General features: G+C 37.3%; 1 protein-coding gene across 4 annotated transcripts in view; it reads left to right on the top strand.

The window, feature by feature from the left end:
- Positions 1–17265, top strand: part of Tmem245 (transmembrane protein 245) — a 92634-nt gene that overhangs the window by 35495 nt on the left and 39874 nt on the right. For all 4 annotated transcript variants that reach the window (XR_011369584.1, XM_070011254.1, XM_070011230.1 and 1 more), the window contains 5 exons: positions 2499–2603; positions 7898–7980; positions 11027–11117; positions 14097–14195; positions 16496–16627. Coding sequence is in view for 3 of the 4 variants with exons in the window: in XM_070011254.1 (XP_069867355.1) it covers positions 2499–2603; positions 7898–7980; positions 11027–11117; positions 14097–14195; positions 16496–16627 (510 nt within the window). In the remaining variant the exon portion in view is untranslated. The remainder of the gene's footprint in view (positions 1–2498; positions 2604–7897; positions 7981–11026; positions 11118–14096; positions 14196–16495; positions 16628–17265) is intronic.

The raw sequence follows: 17265 nt of genomic DNA, 5'->3' as shown, positions 1-17265 counted from the left end.
GCTTTAGCCGGGCACCGGTGGCTCACGCCTGTAATCCTCGCTTACTCAGGAGGCTGAGATCTGAGGATCAAGGTTCAAAGCCAGCCCGGGCAGGAAAGCCCATGAGACTCTTATCTTCAATAAACCACTAGAAAACCGGAAGTGGTGCTGTGGCTCAGGGGGTAGAGCGCTTGCCTTGAGCTGAAGAGTGCAGGGACTGTGCCCAAGCCCCACAACCGACCAAAAAAAAAAAAAAAAGAAGATAATGTGCTTTGACCAATTGACACCTCCAATGCTTTTTCTTGTTTCCACACCTCAGAATAATACTTTTCCTAATACCTTGATGAATAAATTTTAGTTTTAAATAAACAAGTTTTAGTTCTAAGTAAATACTTTGTACTTTATTCCTGACAAAGTTGGAATTGAGAAAATCATATTCTCTTAACCAAAGTTAGATTTTGTAATGTCAATATAAATGTTTATGAGTGTTCCCCCCCCCCCACACACACACATATTTGTCCATCATAGGGCTTGACCTCAGGGCCCGGGCACTATCTCTGAGCTCTTTTGCTCAAGGCTAATGCTCTACCACTTTGCGTCATAGCACCACTTCTGGTTTTTGAGTGATTTATTGGAGATAAGAATCTCATGGACTTTCCTGCCTAGCTGGTTTCAAACCAAGATCCTAAGATCTTCTGAGTAGATATGATTACAGGCATGAGCCACCAGTGCCTGGCGTGTTCCTTGTTTTATATGTTAATCCAACCTAGATATAAAGTTAGATTTTTAATTTCTAAAAAGTATCTTTTTCACTTAAAAACACATTTCACAATATGACTTTCCTAAAAAAATCAGCTTCTATGTTATTTTCAAGTTATTGTTATTTGTGGATACAAATCTAGTTGTATGTCAGAAATTTCCTTATGCTACCTGTTCTAGTTTGTATTAATTGAGTACATACTGCATGCTAGAAGTGCTAGGTTTTCCAGCTACAAAAAGGAAACCTCTTCCTCTGGACGCTTTCTTAGGCACTAAGTGTTTAGCTGGTTTCTGATTGTGAAACTTCTCATCTAGCTGATTTTGTAACTTAACCTTCAGAATCAGGCACCTGACCTTCCATATCTTTGAAACCTGTTAACCGTTTTTTTCCGCTTGTTTGTTTAAAATACTGCATTGTCTTTGATGCTTTTGGTGTTCAATGCTTTGATAGCATGCACTGAAACATACATAACTTTTCTTTTAGAAGCTCTGATTGTGAAAACTACTCATTAACTTTCTGTCTTTTGAGTTCAGTATAACATTATCTCAGTGACTGTGCTTCTTGAAAGACAAAGATAAGGGGAACAACAAACTTATAAGCATCTAGTAGAAAAATGGTGTAGATCTTAAGATGGCTTTTTAACATTGTTTGCTTTTAGTATTTAACTCACTGGAAAGTATAATTCAAATTTAACTTAATTTAGCATTGCTATGGCTTATGTTGGTATTGAGGGATGCAGTGTTGTATCTTAACATCTAAAATTGCATGTAGATATGAAATTAAATGATAGTTTGCATAACAGGAGCTGTATAAATCAATCATCATTGTTATATATATTATATATTCTGAAAACCAAAGTTATTTAAAATGTAGAATTACTTACGAAAGATGAAGGGAAGTTATAGTCAAAACAATATTAAATAGCATTTAGAAAGCTTAATTTGAATAAGGAGCAACCACTACATTGATCATTAATGTACATTTGATTAATTATGATTATGCCATAAATTGTTTTCAACATAATAGAAACTTGAAGTGGAATTTTACAAACTTTTAAAATTTAAAATTGTTTTAAATTTAATTTTTTTAATTTTTAAATTTAAAATACTTATAAATTTAAAAAGGATTAAGGAATGCCAGTTTGATAAAACTAAATAATTAGCTGTGCATTCTCCTTCCAACCCCTCATGTCCCAAAGAACAATTATCAGGAATTTGTTATACACCATTGCCTTCACATTAGATTTTTATTATTATATTTATAACCCTAATGAAGTCAAAAGGAAACATCTTGAGTGTAATTGCTATTTTAATTTGCTTCTAATGTATCTATGTAGTTTAGGACACACCTCTGAATTATAAGGAGCATGCTTTTTCTAAAGTCATCTATATTTGCTAACTGACAGTATACCTTCACAAGATTTAGGTTAGCTAATTATCATTATTTAGAATACTTACTAGGTTATGAATTATAGTTTGCATTGTATATGTATCATAGCATGAAAATTCAAACATGGGTATAGATTATATTCTAATTGACTAGCTTGTGTTAGATAATAATGAATTACACATAATAGCAATATTTAATATTGTTTGATAATATTCTAAACTTGCTTATAGCCTTTATTGCTTTAATCAGTATGCTATAGTTTGCTTTGCAGTGCTGAATATTCTAATTAGTCTTAATGATATTTGAATAGGTATTTTCTTTTTTAAGTTGTTTTTAAAGACAAGTAATTCTGTTTTTCATTTCTGTACAGATGATCATCTGGTTGGAGAAGATGTTAGATAAAATAATTAGCATTTTTATCATATTTTTGCTAGTAATAGGAACACTTCTTTTAGCCCTTCTCCTGACTGCAAAGGTAAATTGCTATAGTTATTGTTTCCATTAATAAACTTGTAGTTGTTAGAATTGTGGTATGGATAAAAAGTTAGTGGCATGAAAAATGTTTAGCTTATAAATACATATAACCATTGACATGTATTTATGATTTGTACATTATTAATTGTGTAACATATGTACCTAATTTTCTTTTTAAATCTCTTTATACTCATTTCTATTTTGTTATCAAAGTTCTTGGGGCAAACAGATTTTTAAAAATGAGATACTTAGAAACAAGTGACTTTTTAGAAGTAGGATTATGAATGGGCTGGGAAGGTGGCTCAGTGGTACAGTGCTTGCCTTGCATGCCTGAGGCCCTGGGTTCGATTCCTCAGCACCACATAAGCAAAAAAAAAAAAAAAAAGTAGGATTATGAACTGGTTTTTCAAATCTTAATGTATATGGGGAGTATCCTGTTTATTAGATGAGAACTTTTGCCTGCCTCTATGCTTCCCTCTCTCCCTCTGTCCTTCTTTCCCTTTCTTTTATCTCCTCCTCCACTCCCCTCTCCCCCAATTTGCCTTGGCTGACCTGAACTCTTGGACTCACACTATCTTCCTGCCATAATAGGTAGCCTCTACTTCTCTCGGATGTGAGAATTTCCCCATTAGTGCCTTCTTTTCCTGTCTTCTTCCCTTCCTGTCTTCCTGTGATATTCTGCTCATGTGCTGAAGGATCTTTATTTATTGTTTTTCAAGTCCTTCCAGTTTACCCTTCCTAACTTTATTTCCATCTAATTAAAAAAAATTTCCAAAAGCACAGCTAAGGTTTTATCTCTGCATTAATAGTGAAAGTAACTTTTACAAATATTAGGCTTTTTGTTTTTTTTCCCTTACTCTATGGTGCATTTTCATCTTTTATCTGAACTTTAAACTCAGATTTTAGTGTATTATTTTCAAGGGATTATGAAGGGATTACATGAAACCATAGATATCACAGTTTTTCTTATGTCTTACAGAAATGTTAGTAACTTATTGATAGATAATTTAATCTGTAGCAGTTTGTAAGCCATTGCATTGTTTGTCTGATATCTCCACTTAGAAGTCCTCCTTTTCATCTATTTCAGTCTCATTTTGTCCTCAAATTTATTTTAGTATTTGTTCTTAATAGCCTGCCCTTCTCATATTTTAGTATTTGTTCCTAAGAGCCTGTTCTTCTAGTACTCCAATTCAGTCTTATTCAGTTCCATTGTATTCCTTGGCTGTCAGTCATGAATAGTGACTTATGTTACTGTACAGACTTAGAGACCTTTCTTTGTATTTGTCATCTTTTGTCCAAAACTGCTATTATGCAGTTTTCCATTCTAATTCTTAGAGAAACCTTTTATTAGTAAAATATCTTCTTTTCTCCTTTTGCCTGCTCTTTTGTTCTGTTTACTTCTCTTTGTCTTTTTATCCACCCATAGAGTCTTTTTATGTACCCATCTCAATTATGTTCAGCTTTCAGGTCTTTGTGTTGTTCAACCTCTGCTTCACTGAACTTTTGTTACTCTGAACTTTGATAATGGCTATTATGAACAATTTTTTCTTGTTTAGGATTTATACATACTCATCTTTTGAGGGAACCTTACTGATGACCTAGTTTATTCTCGTCAGTAAATATGACACTATCCACTTGAATGTCTATTGGGTATCTCAGATGTAAAAACTGAATTATAGACCCTTTTTCTCAGCCATCTGTTCTCCATAGTCTTCTCATTTTAGTAAGTGGAAACTCTACTCTTTTATTTGTTTAGGTGAAAAGCCTCAAGACCTCCCTTGACTATTCTTTTTGTGTTTTATCTACCTCTTGTTTGTCAGAAAACCCTTTTAAGGCTCAACCTTGCTAAAGTGGGATGTCACATAATTCTTTTCCATGAAAAACAAGAGTAAAACAGTATGAAATGCTTAACAATATCATTTAAAAGAACTGAAAAATGATAAATTCACAGAAATTTGTTTTTTTTTTGTTGTTGTTTTGTTCTGATTTTTGCCAGTCCTGGGGCTTGACTGCCCGGCTTTTTCTGTTCTTGTGGTACTGAGGAATTGAACCTAGGGCTTCATGCATACTAAGCAAGCACTCTACCACTAAGCTACATTCCCATCTTGAAACCAAGAATTTTATATTTCAATGCAACTATTCTTTAAAAATAAAATCAGTTGGATACTTGTGTCTCCCACCTGTAATCCTCGCTCTTCAGTAGGCTGAGGATCATAGTTCAAAGTGAACCTGGGTAGAAAAGTCTGTGAGACCCTTCCCTTCAATTAATTTCCAACAAGCCAGAAGAGGAGCTGTGGCTAACGTGGTAGGGTGCTATCCTTGAGCACAAAAAGTTAATGTCTAGTCCTGGAGGTCAAGCCCCAGGACCAGCCCAAAAAAATGAAATTAAATTAAAAAAGTAAAACTAAAGGCAAGCTGGGCACTGGTAGTCCACACCTGCAATCCTAGCTACTCAGGAGGTTGAGATCTGAGGAATGTGGTTCTAAGGCAGCCTGGATGCCAAAGACTATGAGATTGATCTCCAGTGAACCTCTAAAAAGCTGGAAGTGGAGCTGTGGTTCAAGCTTTAGAGTTCTAGCCTTGAACAAAAAAAAGAATTCAAGGATAGCACCTATGCCCTGAGTTTAAGCCTTTGGACTGGCACAAAAACATGACCAAAAATGTCCCTAAAAATAAAGGCAAAGGAAAGGGGCTGGAAATGTCCCTCTGTTGTAAAGGGAGTGCCTAGCACACAAGTGGCTCTGGGTTTAATCCGCAGCAAAACTGAAATTAAAAAAGAAAAGCAAAGCAAAAACATTTTTAGATAGACTAAAGCCTTATTTGATAGTGCCATCTACACTGTAAGGAATACTAAAAGAAATTTTTCCTACTTGTGAACACCTGTAATCATAGCTCTTGAGAAGGCTGAGGCAGAAGGATTGCAAATTCAAGTCCTCACTTATATTGAGATTATGTTTCAGGGCTTTTTTTGGGGGGGAGGGTGGGGTCCAGTTGTGGGGCCTGAACTCTGGGCCTGGGTGCTGTCCCTCAGCTCTTCAGCTCAAGGCTAGCGCTCTACCACTTGAGCCATAGTGCCACTTCCGACTTTTTTTCTTTTTGCTTATGTGGTGCTGAGGAATTGAACCCAGGGCCTCATGCATGCAAGGCAAGCGCTCTACCACTAAGCCACCTTCCCAGCCCCAATGTTTCAGGGCATTTTGTTTTTACAAAAATGCCTTTTAACTGGAGACAAATAACTTGGTAAATATGTGAGTAAATACAGGTGAGATTTACCTCTCTTCATTTAATTTGTTGAAGTAACTGAGAATTTAAAGAAGAATTTAAATCTGTTGTAGACTTCATAATATGTATGTGGGTTATTTATGTATTGCATTTATGTGTAGTACACCATAGCACAAACAAGAAGGCTGGAAAACAAATCTATACTGGTGTTACTACAGTTTTTTTTTTTTAGATGCACTATGAACTGGAAGATTGTGGTAAATTAAAGATGTTTAGGTAAGTTAGATGGCAGCCATTAAAGAGCATGAAATTTAGCGGATCTAAAATGATAAACTAAAAAATATTTGCTGGACACAGAAGAGTACAGAGCAAATGAACACTAGAAATGGGACAGACAGAAAGCAAAAAACAAAATGACAGACCTAGACCCAGTCACATCAATAGATTTATACATGTGAAACAACTAGACATTCTAATCCAAATGCAGAAATTGTCAGGCTGATATAAAAAGCAAGTTGTAAACTAAATTGTATCTGTAAGAGAAATACCTAAAATTCAAAGTAGCCAAAAAAGCAAAAGTAATGACAACAGTGACTCCTGCCCCCTAAATTACAAACTTGATAGTGAGAAAATAAAGGTAAATCTTGCAAACCAAAAACAAAAGTTGGACAGTCTATTAAACAAGTATTATTAGAGAAAAATAAGCACTTTACGCAATGAATTAGTACTGTAGTAAGATAAGATTTATAAAAGTATAGACTTTTATATTTCAAGTGTCCTGAGTTCAGAAAAGACAAATTTATGATTATAGTTCGAGTCAATATTTCTTGTTGTAACTGAGAAAAGAAGATAGAACACAGTAAATCAGTAAGACTATTTAGGTGTCTCTTTAATATACTGTCACTAACTTTATATAATTGATTTTTTTTTTTTTTTTTGGTCAGTCGTGGGGCTTGAACTCTGGGCTTGGGCGCTGTCCCTGTGCTCTTCAGCTCAAGGCAAGCACTCTACCACTTGAGCCACAGTGCCACTTCAGTTTTCCAGTGGTTTATTGGAGTTAAGAGTCTCACATAGTTTCCTGCCCAGGCTGGCTTTGAACCAAGATGCTCAGATCTCAGCCTCTTTAGTAGCTAGGATTACAGGCATGAGCCACTGGCGCCCGGCTTATATAATTGATTATTAAGAACTACATTTTTTCTGGGTGCTGGTGGCTCATGCCTGTAATCCTAGCCATTCAGGAGGCTGAGATACAAAAGATTGAAGTTATTACCAGCCCCTGAAGAAAAACCTGTGAGACTCCATTTTTAAAATAAGCAGCATAAAGCTATGCTGGAAGCATGGCTCAAGTGGTAGAATACCAGCTGAGCAAGCAAGAGGCCTTGAGTTCAAGCCTTAATACCACCCCAAACAATATACAAGGGGGGGGGGTGGATAGAGGAGAGAGAGAATGAATTCTTAGCTGGGGACCAGTGCCTCATGCCTCTAATTCTAGCTTTTTCGAAGCTGAGGTTGAGAGGATAATGGTTTGAGATCAGCCCAGTTACAAAAGTCCCTAAAACCTTCTCAATGGAGAGCTAGGTGCATTGTTGTGCAGTTATTATTCTAGCTCCAATGAGAAGCCTGATGGGCTGACTGTGTCCAGGTATGCACGCCCAGGCAGGCGGTGAGACCTTATCTAGAAAATTACCAGTGCAGCAAGGAGCTAGTGGCATCGTTTAGTGGTGAACATGGAGCATTCGTTATGATAAACAGTATGCTCAATTCATTTTGAAGTATTAAAACCATAGAACAGATTCTCTGACGACAGAATTAAATTAGAAATTAGTAAAAAACAAAAAGCAAAGAAGCTAAAATATCCCCAGATATTTAGAAATGAAGCAACATGATAATCTGCCAATTCATGTAGATCATAGGACAGTATGTATAGCAGACTTTTCAGCGCATGTTTCTAAGTCAAGTAAAGCTAAGATGCATACGTGTTTGATTCTAAATGCATTGTTTAAATAATAGAGTTAAAGGAAATTTTAAAAATTGTCATTAATTGAGTTTTTTCCCCCTTTATCCCTAATACAGGTACATCAAGAGAGTGTACATATGATTGAAGTCACAAGTAATTTGATTAATGAAACAGTAGCAAATCACCCTGAGTGGGCAAAGTAAGAATATTGTTCTGAAAAAGAATAGAGATGGATGGCCTAGTTTCTGTATCTGTTTGTATGAGATGAACTTTAGTGATAAAGCTACATTGGAATATGAAAGATGGGGTTTGCCAAAGTTATGACAATAATGTAAATTTTATTTTGTAGAAGAGTGGCATATAATAATACCCGGGAGGCAGAGGGGTGCATTTAACTCTGAGGAAATTTTGGATACTGTCATGGGGCCTGATCTCTGGGCCTGTCCCTTAGCTGTTCAGCTCAAGGCTAGCACTCTACCACTTGAGCCACAGCGCCACTTCCAGCTTTTTTTAAAAAATTTTTTCTGCTTATGTGGTGCTGAGGAATCGAACCCAGGGCCTCATGCATGCAAGGCAAGTGCTCTACCACTGAGCCACCTTCCCAGCCCACTCTTTGGAAATTTTGAATGGAAAACTTGTACCTCGTGTTCAAGTGCCAGTTTGTAGTTTATAGCAGGTTTGTAATTTGACCTTCCTTATGTTGTTTGATTCTCATGGTTACCCAGGTGGATTGAAGACATTGTCTCCACTTCATGGGGTGAGGAAACAGGATCATACATGTTTATAGTTGAGATGATAATCTCCTAGTGACCGAGTCAGCACTCAGCCCTGTGATTTCATCCTCATGAGGGGAACTTTATAATTTGTGTCTTCTTGACTTTCTGTTTAATTCTTCACATTTTCATTTAATATTATTTGAGCAATAGTGGGTTATTTGTGGCCCAGGGCCAAGTGCAGCTACCTCTTTTTAATCAAGTTTTATTGAAGTACAGTTATGCCCATTCATTTACTTACTATCTAAAGTAAGGCAGACAGGATTAAGTAGTTATGAATAATGTTCTACAAAGCCTAACGGAATCTGAGGCAGAAGGATCACAGGTTTGAGGTTAGCCTGGGCTGTGTAGTAAGACTATCTCAAAAAACAAAAATACCTCACAGCAACAACAAAAAGATTAAAAACATTACTGATTTGACATTCCACTTTTTAATTTATTGAAAATATATTTTCCCATTTACAGATCATTACTTCCCTAGGTATTGTGATTTTTATGGTTATCAGTGGCAGTTTGCTTTTTTTTCCTAACATTTTACACACCTCCCATCCCCTCCTCTTCCAGCCCTCCCCCCCACCCCCACCACTGTGAAGCTCCTAAGAGTTTAGATTGTTGCATATTTGACTTGTTTCTGACTAGTTGGCTCTTTCCCATATATCAGCTTTGTGACTGGTGTCATATTGCCACATTTGGGTTTTATAAATGAATACTTATTCCTGGCCTTTTAGTATGACTCATGAACAGTTTAAAGTAAAATTATTAAATTTATGAATGTCAGTATTTAATGTATTGCATTATAATGAGCAATGTGGAGAATATAGAAAATATTTTCTCTTTTGAGAAAGCTTTGGCCTTGTGGGAAGGATTCTTGTTAAGATGTCTTACACAGCCTGCTTAGTTACAGGACTGCAGGAAGCCTCACTAAAAGCTGTAGAGTAAAATTCTTACATAGCTGGAATTTGCTGTAACAGTTTATCACATCTTCAAAAAGATTTTTCAGTGGATAAAAACTGAAAATGAAGTATTTCACCCTTTTAATCTTCTGGTTTCTTCCATAGTTCTTTGATCAATGAATCTTGAACTTTAGCAAGTATCAGAATCCTGCAGGAATTAGGGTGTGGGTGCTGGGCCTATATCTGAAGTTAAGCCTAGTAGAGTTTCTTTGAGGCAAAGGCAGTGAACACCCAGGTATATTTATCTCTGAGTACATTTTCCTTCCTTCCTTCCTTCCTTCCTTCCTTCCTTCTTTCCCTCCTTCTCTCCTCTACTTCCTCTCTTCCTCGCTCTCCCTCTCCCTCTCTCTCTTCCCATCATTTCTTCCCTCCCTCCCACCTTCCCTCTCTCCCTCGCTTTTCCTTCCTTCCTTCCTTCCTTCCTTCCTTCCTTCCTTCCTTCCTTCCTTCCTTCCTTCCTTCCTTCCTTCCTAACTTCATCCTCCCCCTCTCTTTCTTTTTCTTTCTGGCTGGTCCTGGGGCCTGAAATTAGGGCTTAGGTGCTGCCCCTTGGCTTCTTTTGCTCCAGGCTAATTCTCTATTACTTGAGCCACAGCTCTACTTCCAGCTTTTTGATGGTTAATTGGAGATAAAAGTCTCATGGACTTTTCTACCTGGGCTGCTTTTGAACCACAGTCCTCAGATGTCAGTCTCCTGAGTAGTGGGTTTATAGGCATGAGCCATGGACACCTAGCTCTACTAAGCAATTCTGGCTACTGGTCAGTGTATTGACTTTGGAGATCTTATCCAAGATACTAAATGCCCTAGACCAGTTCTGGTAGTGGTAAATTAGGCAGATGACCCAGAACAGGCAGGGAATGAAAAGGAAAGTTGAGCGGACTGAGAGATGCTAACTCTGAAATTCCGAGAGTTAGAATTGGTCCAGTTAGGTCGGGCATCAGAAACTCCTTCCTGTTCTGGGTGCCAGTACTCAGGATGTTACGTTAATCTGAGGTTGCAGTTCAAAGCCAGCTTGTTCAGGAAAGACTGTGAAACTCATATCCAATTAAACACACACACACACACACACACACACACACACACACACACACACACACACACACACACACACACACACACACACACACACACACACACACACACACACACACACACACACACACACACACACACACACACACACACACACACACACACACACACACACACACACACACACACACACACACACACACACCCAGCTTGTTCAGGAAAGACTGTGAAACTCATATCCAATTAAACACACGCACGCGCACACACACACACACACCCACACACCCCGGAGGGACAGCACCCAGGTCCTGAGTTCAAGCCCCGCAAATAAAATAAAGGAAAGAAATTCTTGTCTGTGAAGGGTATGTTTGTTACTGTGAATTAGTGTATGATCCGCTATGGTATTGTTTACTTAAGTACATCATGTTAAGAGTACTGTTGGAAGGGTACCCTAACAATAGTCTTTTTCTTTTTTATTTTAAATCAGTTGGCTTCCTGAGGCTCAGGTGGTCCAAAGAGCTCTGAATTCTGCAGCTAACAATGTGTATCAGTATGGAAGAGAATGGATAACCCACAAGGTAAGAGAAGGATCTTTCCAGTGGCTTTCTTGTTGCAGTCTTTATAGGTAGTGACTTCCTGCCTTGGAGAAAGCAAAAATGGAGATTTCATTTGAAATGATTTCCATATTTGAGATAGGCATAAGTCTACAGGTAGACAAGCAACATACACTAAAACCTTTAGGATAATCATATTAATTAGTTCTGGTTACCCAAACAGTCTTAAGACATTGCACACTTAATTTTTTTTCCTAAGATATATCTGATTCATTATTTTGCTGATTCCTTATATGACAGAGTTGTCACTAAACTTGGGGGATAAATAACTCCGTGGATCAAAAGGTATTAAATTGCTTTTCAGGAGGATGATAATCTGAGGATCATGATTTGAGCCAGCCTGGGCAAGAAAGTCTTATCTACTCTTAAATACCAAAACGCTGACACACACATACAGACACACACACACACACACACACACAGACACCCCTGAGGATCATGATTTGATTTGAGCCAGCCTGGGCAAGAAAGTCTTATCTACTCTTAAATACCAAACACTGACACACACACACACACACACACACACACACACACACACACACGCGCGCGCGCGCGAGCGCACGCACGAATGTGAGCGCACACACGAATGCGAGCGAGCACACACACACACACACACACACACACACACACACACACACACACACACAGAGCATTAAGTCCTCCTACCCGCTGTTGCTCCTGCTATGGCAGTTTTTAGTTACATTGAAACTTTGGAAGAAACCTGCAGTAGACTGAACTATTTTGCCACTTTAGAGATGAGGACAAAGACTCAGCAAGGCTCAGTAGCTCCTTGGTGATGTTGAAGTATAGTGGTTTTAAACTGATGACTAAATCCAGATTCCTCTTCTTTTTGAATAGTTCCTGGTAGTGCATCTGTGGAACTGGAATGAGGGCTTTCAGGGAACACTTCAGATAAACTTGGAAGAAATAGCAGATAAAGAAGAGTATGGGAAGTGGCACTGTGGCTCAATGTGGTAGAGTTCTGGCCTTGAGCAAAAGAGTTCAGAGGCAGTGCTCAGGCCCTGAGTTTAAGCCCCATGACTGACCAAAAAAAAAAAAAAGAAAAGAAAAGAAGAGTGTATTTTAAGGTTATTTATGTGTCAGAGGGGAGAGAGCTTTATGAAGGGCTCCTGAGTGATAAAGGAAAAGACACAATGCAGTTTATATTAGCCTCTGCAAGATCTACTTGGAATCCTTTCCTAGTATTAATCATGGGAGTAAAGGTAATTTGCAATATTAATATCCCAAAGCAATTAGGATCATGTGGTGATTGATAAAACTTGTTTCAGTGAAGTTGTTGCCCAGAAAATTAGATGTTTGTTGTTGAAAATTCAAAACCAAAATCTCTCCCTGCCTTAATTACAGAAGGTATGCTATATACCCATATGTATGCTTATCTGCCAACCTAAAGATGGAACTGTAGTCAAGTTAAAAGTTAAAGAGCTTCGGGGCTGGGAAGGTGGCTCAGTGGTAGAGCGCTTGCCTTGCATGCATGAGGCTCTGTGTTCGATTCCTCAGCACCACATAAGCAAAAAGAAAAAAGCCGGAAGTGGCACTGTGGCTCAAGTGGTAGAGCGCTAGCCTTGAGCTGAAGAGTTGAGGGACAGCGCCCAGGCCCAGAGTTCAGGCCCCAGAGTTCAGGCCCCATGACCGGACTCCCTCACCTCCCCCCCAAAAAAAAAAGTTAAGAGCTTCTCTTGAGTCTCTCCCAGATACCAAATAGCATATGTCAGATCTTTTAATAAAGAAATTTATTGAACAATGAGATATCCCTCTGTTAATATTTTGTTTTGCTGACGGTGCAGCATTTTATTCTGATTTATATATTTGAAAGAAATTTCTGTTTGGGATATTGTTAAGTTTGGAGAATAAGTATAACGAAAGTGAATTTGGGGTAGCTGGAACAATGTGTCTTAGACTTTTAAAGAAGTAAATTTCAAATTAGAGAAAAGAAGTAAGTTTGAAATTTTTTGTTCATGATTCTAAAAGTAAAAATGGCTGAAGGGGAATAGGCATTGATAACAAAAATCACAAAAATACATGTAGTCCTGATTTAAAAGACAGAGGGATAATAGCTGAAAACCATTGAAGGTACATTTAACTGGCTGAACTTCTTAAAAAATGACCCATTTTGAAACTGGAGATACAGTTTTCGACATCTTATCTAGCTAACCTATTATAGCTTCACTTTAGAGAGGGCTGAAGCTAGAGGGGAAGATGTCTTTAGGGAATAAAGTATTCATTAATATATAATCTTTAATAAATAGTTTTTAATGTATGTGTTTGGGTGTGTGTGTGAGCCTAAGGATTGAACCCAGAAAACTTGCATATGTTAGGCAAGTTCTCAATCAAAGTAATTTCAATAAAATAAGTAGGATAAGATTTTATAATAAGTATGAGTTATGTTGTCTCGGTTTAGTTACATCCCACAAGCCCAGAAGTCAATCACTTCAGCCACAGTTATCTGGAGTCCTATTATCTTTCTGTAAACAACCTAAGGGAAAGATTTGTGTTTATAGCTAAGGTCCTAAATTTCTTCTAAAGTTCTCATAAAAAATAAAAAAGGCACATGTAATATGAAACTTGTATAATGGATAGGCACCCAAAGGCAAAACTTCTTCGTGGGTAGATAAAGTCAAATAGGTCAATAAGCATGGCTTCATTTGCACCATGTCTGTCTGATAACCTGAATTAGCTCTCTTAGAGACCTGAGAATAGAAGAAAGAAAAAGCCAGAAGATGAGAGAGAGAGAGAGAGAGAGAGAGAGAGAGGGAAAAAAATTTACTGGGAACCTAGGGGAATAGTAACAAAGTAACATAATATGGCTAGAAATAAAGTCTAGAACATTTTAGTTTGATTGGAGCAAATAAATAGAAAAATAGCATGTATTAGCAAATTGTTGCCTAAAATACTAAATATTAAAATATTTGTATTTTTTTCCAGCTGCATAAAATTTTAGGAGATAAGATGAATAATACTGCTGTAATTGAGAAGCAAGTACTAGAACTCTGGGATAGACTATATCATTCCTGGTTTGTAAAGGTAAGTTATTTTACCTAAGGATTTTTGTTGTAAACTAATAGTCTTTTTAATTCATATAATAATTGACTGAATAGGATTGTGTTAGTACTGGAATTTTATTTATTGAAAAATTTAAAAAGCAAGATCCTACGTGTTATGTTACTAAAAGTGAACTTGTTTCATTTATTGGTCTCCATAGCAAGACCTGTTAATCTCTCTGGTGTATCAGTATTCCATCAAACTCTGCACATATCATATACATGTTGTTCCACTAGAGAGGTCCTGTGCAGTAGAAATGTAGTGCATGGTACATTGTCTTTTTTCCCAGTGCTGGAGATTGGACCCAGGGTTTGTGTATGTTAAGCTTGAGCTCTACAACTGCGCTACATACACCATTCAGCCCCTGCAGGATACATATATGTTGTTTCTACTAGCTATATTAAATAACTAAAACAGATGTGATTAATTTTAATAAAATTTATTTATTGATAGATTTTATATCCTTCTACAAAATCTTCCAAATTTAATGTGCATTTAACACCAGTGGCACACATCTCAGGTTTTGTGCTAGTAGTCCCATGATGCTAGTTGCTATTGTTTTGGATAATACAGTTCCACACATTAAGACTTTTTAAGGAGATACTGAAAAGTGTTAGAAAACGCTTAAGATAACTTTGTATGCCATTTATGCTTATGTACTCTTTATTTCAAAATTTGTGATAGGGCATAACACAATCTTTTACTAAGTATAAAAATGATGATTTTGAAAGCATACAGTTCTGCTGAGCCGTGCTCTATCATATGTTTTGTGGGCCATCAAGAGCTATGCTGTGTATGAGTGTGGTAGAAGTGGTGATCTTTTCTCTAGGGTTGATAGAGGCGAGGAGAAGTAGATAAAAATCTCATTTGGCATGGAAGATCATAGGGCTGACTTTCTCTTCCATGAATTTCATTGTTCCATAAATAGTGATGTGATTCAGATTGTGTAGTTTGGCTGTGGGATGAGTTGAGTGAATAATGTTGGTTTTTGTGAATTTCAAAGAAGGTGAAATAAAACAGCTAAGGGTGTGTTAGATAGAGTACTCATGTATCGATTCTATCTGCTGAGAAACTAGGTAATTCATAAGGTTATATTTATTTTCTTTTACTAATTTTGGGTTGTGTATGTGAGAGTATGAGTATGTAAGTGGTGATACTGGGCCTTATCCTTGGCCTTGCATGCAGTCTCAGCTTTTTGACTCATAGTTGGCACTATACCATTTGAGCCACACTTCCAATTAGGGCTTCTTAATACACAGCTACTCTTATCCCTCATCCCTTTTTTTTTTTGTTGTTGTTGTTGAACTCTGGGCCTGGGAGCTGTCCCTCATGCTCTACCACTTGAGCCACAGCGCCACTTCAGGTTTTCTTGTAGTTTATTGGAGATAAGAATTTCACAGACATCTCCTGCATGGGCTGGCTTTGAACCACAATTCTCAGATCTTAGCCTCTTGCTTAGCTAGAATTATAGGCATGAGCCACTGGTGCTAGGCTCCCTCATCTCTTTTGAGCCTCTTTTGATGATGTAGGGAGGATCAGTCTTAAGCCCAGATCTGCAGGTGGTTAAGTATAGTGTAGAGTCTGCTTTTTGTCTTTTTGCAAAAGTGAGGGGATTAACATCACTGTTTGAAAAAGTGGGAGAACAGAAGCATATACAAAATGTTAAGAACTTACCAGCTAAGCTTTAACCTCACCACTGTGTTTATTTGTACATCTTTCAAATTGGGTTATTTCTACACCCCCGCCTATGATCTCTCTTCTGGATAGGTGAATTACCTTTCCTTTTTTATTGTTGGTTCTTCACCATCTTGTGTAGGGGATTAGTAAAGAAGATGAGAGAAGAGGGAAGAAACCATAAACGGGATACCAAGAAAAAGGTAGAATAGCTAAAAAAAAAAAAAAAAAGACAAGGTGATAGCTCATGCTGTGTTAGCATATTGTTGTATATATTAAGAAAAAGTATGTTCAAACACATATTTATGACAAGGTGATAGCTCATGCTGTGTTAGCATATTGTTGTATATATTAAGAAAAAGTATGTTCAAACGCATATTTATGAGAGAAGCACTTGAGTCCATCTTAGAGATGGTACCTAGAATGTAAGTAAAAAATTTGTATTTCAGTTCTTGTGGTGAAGCCTTAATTGATTTCTTAATACGGAGTTTTTCTCCCTTGAGTACTTGCCTAAGTGTGGAAGTGGACCTAAAACCAAATGAGATATTTATATTTGTATTTTTTAGGTTAAGATGGAAATTTCATGTCTGAACTGTTTTATTCCATAGAATGTAACACATTCTGGAAGGCATAAAGGGCACAAGATGCATATAAGTCGTCAGAACAGCTGGCTGGGAGACATTCTGGACTGGCAGGATATTGCCTCTTTTGTTCACGAGAACATTGAGACATTTCTTTCGGTAAGATGTATTTATAGCTAAGTTGGACTTAGAAATAAAAAAAGAAACTCGTTGCAGGTTGTCTTTACACACGTTGAAGACTTTCAGTTACTCTGTGTTTAAATACTTTGACATTTGTAGATTTTGAGAACTCTAGATGCACTTTAGAAAGGTGTCTAAAAGCAAGTCTTCAGGTGTGGCTCTCCTGGTACTTGCTCAGTTAAAGGATATGCTGAATTTTGAATCATCTAAGCAATGCTGTGGGCTGTCAGATTCTTGATGTCTCCCACCTCAGGCTCACCAGAATGTTCTTAGTCAAATCATTAGTGAATAACCCACTTTTCTAGCAACCCCCTTGACTTGGAAATACAGTTCTAGGTATATTAGAGAGACTGAATATGTGAAAGTTTAGATTTATAGCTTCCTACTTACTTTCCCACCATTCACTTACCACCTCTAGTCTTACAGCATTGCTGAGTGTTATTACCATTCGTCTAAGAGCCGACTTGGGCATATATATTGGTGGGTGATAGAGATAAGAAGAATTTTCTTGTGAATAAACATGTGACTTTCACCCAGTTAACAAAAGTTGAGGTTTGCAATGCTACCTTCTTAAGACATTTAAGTTTTATCAAATAACTCATAGCTGAAAGTCAACT

Source organism: Dipodomys merriami, unplaced genomic scaffold (genome assembly GCF_024711535.1).
Source record: "Dipodomys merriami isolate MVZ:Mamm:240054 unplaced genomic scaffold, mDipMer1.0.p SCAF_11, whole genome shotgun sequence".
Lineage (NCBI taxonomy): Eukaryota > Metazoa > Chordata > Mammalia > Rodentia > Heteromyidae > Dipodomys > Dipodomys merriami.
The sequence above is the reverse complement of the archived record's forward strand: the minus strand, read 5'-3'. Positions and strand labels throughout refer to the sequence as shown.